This window comes from Bos indicus, chromosome X (genome assembly GCF_029378745.1).
Source record: "Bos indicus isolate NIAB-ARS_2022 breed Sahiwal x Tharparkar chromosome X, NIAB-ARS_B.indTharparkar_mat_pri_1.0, whole genome shotgun sequence".
Taxonomy (NCBI): Eukaryota; Metazoa; Chordata; class Mammalia; order Artiodactyla; family Bovidae; genus Bos; species Bos indicus.
Genome location: NC_091789.1, coordinates 39,597,032 through 39,606,735, shown reverse-complemented (window position 1 = coordinate 39,606,735; position 9,704 = coordinate 39,597,032). Strand labels below are relative to the sequence as shown.

At 56.3% G+C, this 9,704-nt stretch overlaps 1 protein-coding gene across 3 annotated transcripts; it reads left to right on the top strand.

Moving 5' to 3' along the window:
• Positions 1-1,261: 1,261 nt before the first annotated feature.
• On the top strand, positions 1,262-9,704 carry FAM3A (FAM3 metabolism regulating signaling molecule A). 3 transcript variants are annotated; one of them, XM_070784935.1, is made up of 10 exons: positions 1,262-1,456; positions 1,790-1,862; positions 3,763-3,870; positions 4,456-4,479; positions 6,567-6,690; positions 6,776-6,834; positions 7,233-7,283; positions 7,857-7,941; positions 8,018-8,144; positions 9,072-9,704. In XM_070784935.1, exons 2-10 carry the CDS (start codon positions 1,850-1,852, stop codon positions 9,165-9,167), a joined length of 687 nt encoding a protein of 228 aa, XP_070641036.1. In that variant the 5' UTR covers positions 1,262-1,456; positions 1,790-1,849; the 3' UTR covers positions 9,168-9,704. The 3 variants fall into 3 exon arrangements, with proteins under 3 accessions (XP_070641036.1, XP_019811742.1, XP_070641037.1); XM_019956183.2 differs by lacking the exon at positions 1,262-1,456 and having other exon boundaries at positions 1,797-1,932; XM_070784936.1 differs by lacking the exons at positions 1,262-1,456; positions 1,790-1,862 and adding an exon at positions 3,609-3,630.

Here is a 9,704-nt window from a genome sequence, read left to right as displayed (position 1 = left end):
CACATCAGGTGGCCAAAGTAGTGGAGCTTCAGCTTCAGCATCAGTCCTTCCAATGAATATTTAGGACTAATGTCCTTTAGGATTTTCTGGTTTGATCTCCCCGCAGTCCAAGGGACTCTCAAGAGTCTTCTCCAGCACCACAGTTCAAAAGCATCAATTCTTTGGTGCTCAGCTTTTTTTATAGTCCAACTCTAACATCCATACGTGACTACTGGAAAAACCATAACTTTGACTAGATGGACCTTTGCTGGCAAAGTGATGTCTCTGCTTTTTAATACTAGTCTAGGTTGGTGATAGCTTTTCTTCCAAGGAGCCAGCGTCTTTGAATTTCATAGCTGCAGTCAACATTTGCAGTGATTTTGGAGCCCAGGAAAATAAAGTCTATCGCCGTTTCCATTGTTTCCCCATCTATTTGCCATGAAGTGATGGGATCGGATGCCATGATCTTACAGATAGCAAATAGTCAGTACTATGTGATCCCAAATACTAATCGCTGACAGCTGCAGCAGGGGCCTGAAACATCACCTTGATCTTGTAGGGAGAAGGGGGGGGGGGGAGTGTTGTGGATGCCATTGTAGAAGTTCCTGGATGCTAACCAGAGCTCTGTCACGGCCTAGCTCTATCAACTTTCTCTGGTATTTTTGGTTCTTTCCTTAGGGAATTTTCCCATAAGTGAGGTCATTGGGTCAAAGGGCATGGATGTTTCAGTGGTTCTCACGCCGCCGGGCTGCAGACGTCCCAGACCAATGGGTTCAGGCTACAGGGTGGCCCCAGCTCTCCCAGCCCCGGGGGCGGGGGGGCGGTGATGAGGGTGCCCCGGGCGGTGTCCGGGGTGCCTTCCTGAAGGAGGCTGGGGGAGCAGGCAGGAAGTAAGCGCGTGTGAGCGTGCCGCTCTCTGGAAAACAGACTGGTGAGCGGGGAGGCCGCTCAAGGCTGAGCCTGCTGGCTCCTGGATCATCGCATCCCGCTATTTCCCCGGACACGCCTCTGTTACTCCGTGTTACGAAAACGTACAGATTTAAACGTTGAAAGAATTTCTCATTACGCCCCGGGATCCCGCCGCCCGTTTGTAGGGTTCGGATCTGAGCGCCCGGCAGGAGCGTAGCCCCGCCCTCAAAGCCTGGGAAGGCGGGGCTCTCCCCGCTGAGCGAAGTCTCAAGAGGAGACGTCAGGGGCGGGACCGAGCGTGGCCCCTCCCCCCGGAGCCCGGCCCGGGGGCTCTGCCGGAGAGCGCGTCGGGGGCGGGGCAAATTCGGGCCCCTCCTACCCGGTAGCCCGCTGCCCAGAGCTAGCCGGTGACGGCGGTGGCAGCTGCGGCCGTGCTCTCGCCCCAAGTCGCCATTGCTGGGCCTCTCGAGCTGCCCCGCGCAGCTCCCTGGCCTCGCCAAGTAGAGCGAGGCGGGTGGCCTCACGACGCTGCCTTCGATCCGGCTCGCATCCCTCCCCGCAGCGTCAGGCAAGTCTCTGGCTGGCCCGGCCCGCGTCGCCGGCCTCCATGCCCGGAGAGGTGGGAGGGGGGGCCTCCCGCGGGAGGGACCCGCATCTGGGAGAACCACTTCCACTTCCCAGCCCCAGCGGCTCCCGGGTGCTCGATCGTGACCCGCCTGGTTCCCGCGTCCCCTCCAGTCCCAGCCGGGCTTCTCTCCACGTCCCCAAGGGGCCTGGCCAGGGACTTAGACCAGCAAATCGGCGCACCGATAACGCCCGCACCATAACTGGGGCCCACCAAGAGGTCGTCCCTGACCCCCACCCAAACCTGCTTGTTCTGCTTTGTTGCCCCCCTCCCCAGAGCGCAGGGTCCCCAAAGGCTGCACCTGCTGGCTGCCCCAGCCCAACGAGAGAAGTGGACATGAGGTTGGCAGGTGGGTGGCTTCCACCGTGAAAGGGAGAGTCTTGGAAAGCAGACTCGGCTGGAGGCCCAGCTGCCCAGAGGTCTGTCTGGAAGGGCGGGGAGGGCGGGAGTGGTGGGACCACTGGGTTTGTTGGGTTTTGCAGAAACACTCATTCTATGACCTTGAGCAAATCCTTTCACTTCTGAGGACTTCAGCTCCCAGCTCTTTCAGTCGTGAGAAGAGGGGTATGATAGTCTGTTTCTCCCAAACGGGGTGACTGGACACTCTTTGGAAAAAGAGCTATGTGAGAGACGCCCCAAGGAGTGCAGCAGCTGGGTGGACAGGGAGATGTGGTGGTCTTAGACAAGAAGCTGATCAAAGTGGCCCTGGGCTCAGATGGGAACCCACTGCCAGTTCTGCTGTTGCCTGGACAGTTGAGACAAAGTGGGCTTGGGGTCCCATCAGTTTTGGGGTGGACTTCCTAGTGGAAAAGGTTGCAGCACTATGAATGTATCCCAGGGAAGCTGGCCCATGAGGAACTGGCTGGGAAGATGTGGCCTCAAGAGTGGTCAGGGCTGGGCTGGGAAAATAAGAGTCACTGCTCTGTGAATGTCAGTTCAAGGCTGGGAGCAGAGGAGGGCACTTATACAGACAGTTGAGGCAGGAGGGGAGAGTGAGAGAAGGGTATGGACACAGGATTTGGGGATTCCCCAGTGTCATTCTGCAATGTTTTCACTTGCTGCACTGTATGAATGGAGGGATCATTTGCTGAAAGACAAAATACCAGAAGAATAGTTTGCTTATTTGGGGTAGAATAGAGAAGATGAGTTCTGTTTTAATATTTAGTTTGAGACACCTGTGAAATATCCAAATAGAAATAGTAAAGTAGCAGTTGGCTATATAGATATGGCTCAGAAGACAGGACAGAGCCAGAGATAAATGTTAAGGACAAGGAGAATGGTTGACATAATCCGGGAAGAGTCCATGGAAGGAGGTGAGAAGGCCATGTGGGACAGAAACCAGGACAAGCCCAGGTCTTCAGGGCAGAGTCTCAGAGGACAAGAAGGGTGAGGAGCATCCTATGGGCTTCCAGGGTGCCAGCCCAGAAGGGTTTCTGTGAGAGGGCTTCAGCCTGGAGACAACGAGGGCCCACAGGTAACCCCGGGGTGCTGACCCCAAGAAGGTCCCAGGCTAGGGGCCTTGGCGACAGGCTGTCCTACGGGGCTGATGGAGGCCCGGGCAGAGAGGAGGAGATCAGAAGACAGAGGGACCAGGAGGGAAGTCTATGCAAGGAGGGAAGAACCAGCATATGCGACTCTGGAGGGGCCTGAGAGGAGGGGAAGGGAGCAGATGGAGGCCAGCGGCCAGCTGGGGACGTGATCCCCAAGGACTGTCCTCCTGCGTCTTCAGAGGACAGGAGATGTTGACTATAGAAGACCAAGAGTGAGACAGAGTAAGCTATTCCAAGAACTCCAGCCAGGGTGGAAAGCTGGGCACCCAGCTCACAGCAGGGGAAGGGAGGCCTGCCTGGCCTTCTAAAGGGGTAAGAGCCTTCTCCTCCATCATTGCAGGAGAAGGGAGGGGCAGGGTGGCGGGGACTCAAATGCATGGGGACCTCAGGGGTTAGGTGGCTCCTCTGTCAGCATGGGAGGTGGGTAAAGCCCTCTCCAGCAGGGGCTCTGAAGGCCCCTCCACAACGCCAGGGAGAACCAAGCCAAGAGCCTTCCAGGTGCAGCGGCCTTTCCTCCTTCACCCACCAGGAGCTGATCCGCTTCTCGTGCCTGGTGGGCGGCCACAGGTACCCCCCACTCCTGTTCTCCCATCCCTTCCTCCCCAGCGGATGAGGAGATCCGCTCTTGAGAAGGCCTGGGGTCGTCCGGGAGCTCGCTGCCCTCAGAGGTGGCCTCGCTCATGTCTGTCCTGCCTCCAGGCCCCCTTCGCATCATGGCCCTGGTCATCACCGTGGCTGTCACCTGGATTGTAGTCAGCATCCTCCTCAGTGGCCTTGGCTTTCCTTGGATCCAGCAACTCTTCGCCAGTGAGTGTGGGACTTTCCCTCACCCTGCTACAAGGGTCGCTGGCGGCAGGCAACCGGACCTGCGGGCTGAGGCTCAGGACGGGTCTGGCAGCGGTCTGGTTTGTCTGTTTCCTCCTGGCAAGACACCGGGAGCTGTCCTCGCTGGTCTGCCTCTTGGTGTCCCCCACAGCCTGACCCTTACCACCCAGTTGCTTTGGCTGGACACACCAATCCCCACTCATTAGAATCCATTCAGTTCAGTTGGAGTCACTGGGGCCTGAGTGGGAGGGCAGGGGAGCTTCAGCTGAATCTTGGGGATGATGCCCTCGTTGGTCCCTGGAGGCTTTCCACTGGGTTCTGAGATGGGGAGGGAACTCGACCCCGTCTTGCTGGGGACACCTCATCTCTAAGGACTTTTCACAAGTCCCATCTACCCTTTCCTGAAACAGAGAGTTTTGCATGTGAATGTTTAGACGCCCAGGAATGTATGTGCCAGGGTCAGCCTGGCATAGCCCCTGGCCCCTGATCCTGGCTTGTCCTCCATGTTGACTTCCTGGTACAGGACCAGGCTGCCCTACTAACAGAAACAACTCTCTGTACCCACAGGCCAAGAGAACTCAGTGACTGCAGGTAAGGTTCCTCTCACCTCACGGCTCCTGCAGTGTACCTACCCCTCTGACCACCTTTGTGACAGCTGTGCTTGTACCCAGCCCACTAGGGTTTCTCTTCTCCATTTACCCCTCCCCATACTATAGCCCACTGGAACTGCTTGCATGCTGGGAGTCCAGAGAACAAGTTACCTCCTTCCAGAATACCTAGGGGGCCAGGCATAGGATGGACATTGCCATTCTGAAAGGGAGGAATTGTAAGGAATAAAGAGGTCATCAGTCTCAAGCAAGTCCAAATCCCAGCAGGGCAGATCCATTACATTTCAAAGCCTAAGAAGAATCCCTGGGCCTTTGAGGGGGTGAAGGTTGGTGGGGCTCTGGAATATAGGGGGCGATCTTACCCTCCCTTTGGGTCCAAGCCAACTGTGGCCTCTGCAACTATTGACCTGCCCTTGGAATTCTTCCTCCCTTCCATCCTTTGTCTGTCTCTCTCAGTCCAGCCTGGAAATGTTCCTACTTGTATACAAGTCTCAAAAAACCTTGTTTATCTCCCTTGGAATTCATGAGGGTCTAAGCTATAGACAAGAGAGTCCTCCAGATCATTCCTGGATAACGTCATCTCTCTCCCCTGGCTTCTGCTGACACAGCTGAGTGGGTCTACAAGTCACCCGTCTAGCTCTTAACAAACAGTTGTCCAGCCACACCCTGGGTGTTGTCTCCTGAACCTGCCCCTCTCATTTTTTTTTTTTTTTTTTTTTTTTGCAATATGGTTAGGCTGAGAATTTTCCAGACCTTCACATTCTGGTTCTTTCATGCTTAACTGGCCTGTCTTCCCTCCCATGTTATTGTGAGCGACAAGGAGAAATCCTCAACACTCTGCTTAGAAATCTCCAAGTTCAGCCTTCACGAGTTGTACCTTCCACAAAACACTAGAACACAATTTGGCCAAGTTCCTTGCCACCTGATGACAAGGGTGGCCTTTTGGCCAGTGTCCCAGAACACATTCCTCATTTCTGTCTGAGAGCTTACCAGAAGCACCTTTAGCATTCACATTTCTAGTGACATTCTGGGCACAGTGATGTGTGATTTCTCCATGAGGGTAGAAGCTTTCTCTACTGTTCTCTCTTCTTTCTGAGCCCTTAGCAGAATTACCTCCAATGGCTGTATGTCTACTAACAGTCTCTTCAAGGCAATCTAGACCTTTTCTAAGAAGTACCTCAGAATCCTACAGCCTCTACCCATTACCCGGTTGGAAACCCATTTCCACATTTTGGGGGATTTATTACAGTAGCACCCCACTTCCTGGTCTCAAACTCTGTATCCATTTCCTGGGGTGGCCATACCAAAGTGGCAGAAACTGGGTGGCTTAAACAGTAGAAGGATATTCTTTCTGTTCCAGAAGCTCCAAGTCTGAGATCTAGGTACTGAAAGGCTACTCTCATCCCAGAGGCTCCAGGGGAGGCTCCTTCTGGCATCTTCCAGCTTCTGGTAGCCCCAGGTGGCCCCTGGCTTGTGATTTCATCCCTTCTGTCTCAGCGCCCATTTTCACATGGCCTTCTCCTCCACGTCTGTGTCTTCTGTCTTCTAAGACCACACATCATTAGATTTAAGGTGATTAGTGAAGTCGTTCAGTCGTGTCTAACTCTTCGTGACCCCATGGACTGTAGCCTGCCAGGCTCCTCTGTCCATGGGATTTTCCAGGCAAGAGTACTGTAGCGGGTGGCCATTTCCTTCTCCAGTCATTAGATTTAGGGCCCACCCTATTCCAGGGTGATCGCCTCTAAATGAATTATAATGTCAGTAACCCTGTTTCCACTGAAGGTCACGTTTTGAGGTCCTAGGGTTTCAGAGCCTCTTCTGTGGGAACACAATTCACCTCGTAACACACCATCCTCCTGGCGGCTCTCCTACTATCCTCTGTTCTCCCACCAGTGGCCAAAGAGCCTCCCTGAGGGTCCCTGACCTCAACCTGAGCCATGTCTCCTCTGCACGCCAGTCCCCTGGTCTGTGATCACTCATTCGTCCCTATGGGCTGGGCCTGACCACCCCCTCTCAGGTGTCCAGTGCCCCCAGGGCCAGGCCCAGGAGTCACGCTGGTTGTCCCCACAGAGCCGCGAGCCAGGAAGTACAAATGTGGTCTGCCCCAGCCGTGCCCCGAGGAGCATCTGGCCTTCCGTGTGGTCAGCGGCGCTGCCAACGTCATTGGACCCAAGATCTGCCTGGAAGACAGGATGTGAGCCTCTCGGGATGGGGGCAGGGAGGGAAGCAGGGGCTGCATGCCGTTGATGGGCCATTGGAAAGCTTTGACCCGCTTCCAGGCTCATGAGCAGTGTCAAGGACAACGTGGGCCGGGGACTGAACATTGCCCTGGTGAATGGTGAGTTCCCCATGGAGCAGAGATGCAAAGCCGATTGGCAGCCTGCCACCCTCTGTCCACATGCCCACTCCGGGAATTCCCGGGGGGCCTGGGGTGGTAGGGGGCAGCGTGTGGGAGCTGAAGGTTCCACAGAAGTGACCCGATGGACAAGAGCAGGGTAGCAGTGAAGATCTCGAACTTTCCAGGGATGGGAGGCTGCTGCCTGGGGAGCCCCTGGAGGGCTGCCAATGCCTGGCAGCTTTGGGTGTGTCCTGGCATGTGAACCAGCAGCACGGTGGTAGGCATTCACATGTTGGGGGTATTGGGGGGAGCTTCTGGAAGGGCTGCTGATCTGGGGGCTCCGGGTGGCATCACTCTGGCAGCTCCTGCAGCAGCGCCCAATTCTTCCCCCTACCCAGGGGTAAATGGAGACCTCATCGAGGCCCGTGCCTTCGACATGTGGGCAGGAGGTGAGTCAGGCTGCCACTACTACTTTCTGACTGTGGGTGGAATGACAGCTCCTTTGCCCTGAACGCTGTTCCCTCTAGGTTCTCCCGGGCAGCTCAAGTGCTCCCTCACCTTCAGAAAAGGTGGGGAGAAGGACCGGTGTACAATCAGGGCTTTGGCCCTGGCTTCTTGTTTTCTGGGATTCCCTGGTAGCTCAGATGGTAAAGCATCTGCCTGCAATGTGGGAGACCTGGGTTCAATCCCTAGGTCGGGAAGATCCCCTGGATAAGGGAAATGGCAATCCACTCCAGTACCCTTGCCTGGAGAAATCCCATGGACGGAGGAACCTGGTGGGCGACAGTCCATGGGGTCGCAAAGAGTCGGCCATGACTGAGCGACTTCCCTTTTTCTTTCTTTCCTTACTTGTTTCCTAAACTCTTCTATTTCTTATTTGGTTCCTAAACTCATTTGGCGACTGGCTTGGCATGAATCCCTGGCCCACTCACTCCCTGCTTTAATTTCCTCGTTTGGAGAACGGGTTGGTGAGGGAGGGGTGCTCAGAGGTGGCCAGTGCTCCATGGGACCTGTCCCCCCAGATGTCAACGACCTGCTGAAGTTCATCCGGCCGCTTCACGAAGGCACCCTAGTGTTTGTGGCTTCCTACGACGACCCAGCCACCAAGTAAGTGATGGCCGAGGCCGCCCGAGGCCTCATCCATCTAGGGTCACAGCTCACCTCTTTTCCTTCTGTGCGGCAGGATGAATGAAGAGACTCGGAAGCTTTTCAGTGATCTGGGCAGCAAGAACGTCAAGGACCTGGCCTTCCGGGACAGCTGGGTGTTTGTGGGGGCCAAGGGTGTGCAGAATAAGAGCCCCTTTGAGCAGGTATGGACACAAAGCCTGGAACCCCCACTGCCTGGCCCAGGGCAGTCTGCCCGCCCCTCTGGCCTGCATCCTCCAAGGTCCCCTTCTGTTCATGCCACAGCCTTCCCTGAATTCTGCCCAGCACACCTGCCCCCCACCCCACGGTGGTCCTGGCTCTGCACGAGGAGGGCAGTAACTTTGATCTTCTCTCTCTTGTCTGGATTTCCCCCTAAAGAACCTTTGAATGGCAAAGCTTTCACATGAGCAAGAGTCACAGTTAAGACACCTCCCTGCTATACATCTTCAAGATGCTTGCCAGACATCTTGTCAGTCGTTTGGTTAAGATTCCATGCTTCCACTGCCAGGGGCAAGGGGCAAGGGGCATGGGTTCTATCCTTGGTCAGGGAACTGAGACCCCTCATGCCACGTGGTACAGCACCACCCCCACCCCCAAAAGATTCTCAGTGATGTCCCATCCCTGCCAAACCCAGGACCCCAGTTTAACCTGCTCCCCAGCTGCCCTCATTGGGAGGCCCCCTGCCCCCAAACCCTGCTCCCCGCAACAGGGCAAGGCAAATAGGCCATTCCAGTGGTTTCTGGAAGGCTCCAGCTGCCAAAAAAGCAGCTTGACTCCCAGACAAGAAATGTCCCTTTGGGCCTCACTCTTGGCACAGCTTTCATGGGCTCCCTGTGGGTGAGGTGGGGGCTGGGACACACCCCGTCCTTCCCTTCCCAGCATGGGCCAGGCCCACCAGAGTTCTGAGAACCTGACCCCCTCCAGCTGTAAGGGGACAGCTGCCACCATCTTTAGCTGAAAACACTGAGGCACTGGCAGACGGGGCTGGGTGCCCAGAGAATGCCCGCTTGGTTGACCCCAGCCCAAGAGGATGGAGGGTCTGTCTGGCCCCGGTGGCTGAGGATGAGTCCATGCCTTCTTCTATCCCACAGCACATGAAGAATAGCAAGCACACCAATAAGTATGAAGGCTGGCCCGAGGCGCTGGAAATGGAGGGCTGCATTCCCAGGAGGCCCGCAGCCAGCTAGGGGCCAGGCTCGCAGATGAAACTGAGCAAGACTGCGTGTGCCCAGCCCCTGACGAGGCGCCAGCACAGGGCTGAGGCCCCGACCCCACGCCCAGCACGTCAGGGCTTTGAGGTGGTGACCAGCGACCAGACAGTGACCAGTAGTGGGGGCTGCCCAGCGGACCCATTGCACTTTGTGTCTGGGGGGAACCCCAAGGTACCTGTCTCCTTTTCCGAAAGCTGCTCCCCTAGTCAACCCCCAACCAGGCGAGTCCCAAGCACCTGCAGCCCCAGGTTTGGTAGTGGCTACCTAGAAGGTTTGGGCACCTTCCAGAACCTCTGCATCACAGAGTGCCTCGCAGCTCCATGGGCCAGGCCTGTTTCCAGCATGATTTGTCGTGCTGGGCCACCTGGCCACCTCCAGGGAGGGGCGGCCACCTTGGAGCCGGGCCAGCTGCGTGCTGAAGTTGCGGCCTGATGGAGTGGCAGGTGGTCGCCCCTGTGGTTTGTCAGAGGGCCTGCCTTCTCCATGACCTCTTAATAAACTGGTGGCCCCCAA

Excerpts from the sequence above, each read along its gene's own strand:
- FAM3A (XM_070784935.1), top strand. Across the intron at positions 3,871-4,455 it reads GATCCAGCAACTCTTCGCCA|GCCAAGAGAACTCAGTGACT; the intron begins GTGAGTGTGGGA and ends CTGTACCCACAG. Across the intron at positions 7,284-7,856 it reads CTTCGACATGTGGGCAGGAG|ATGTCAACGACCTGCTGAAG; the intron begins GTGAGTCAGGCT and ends CTGTCCCCCCAG.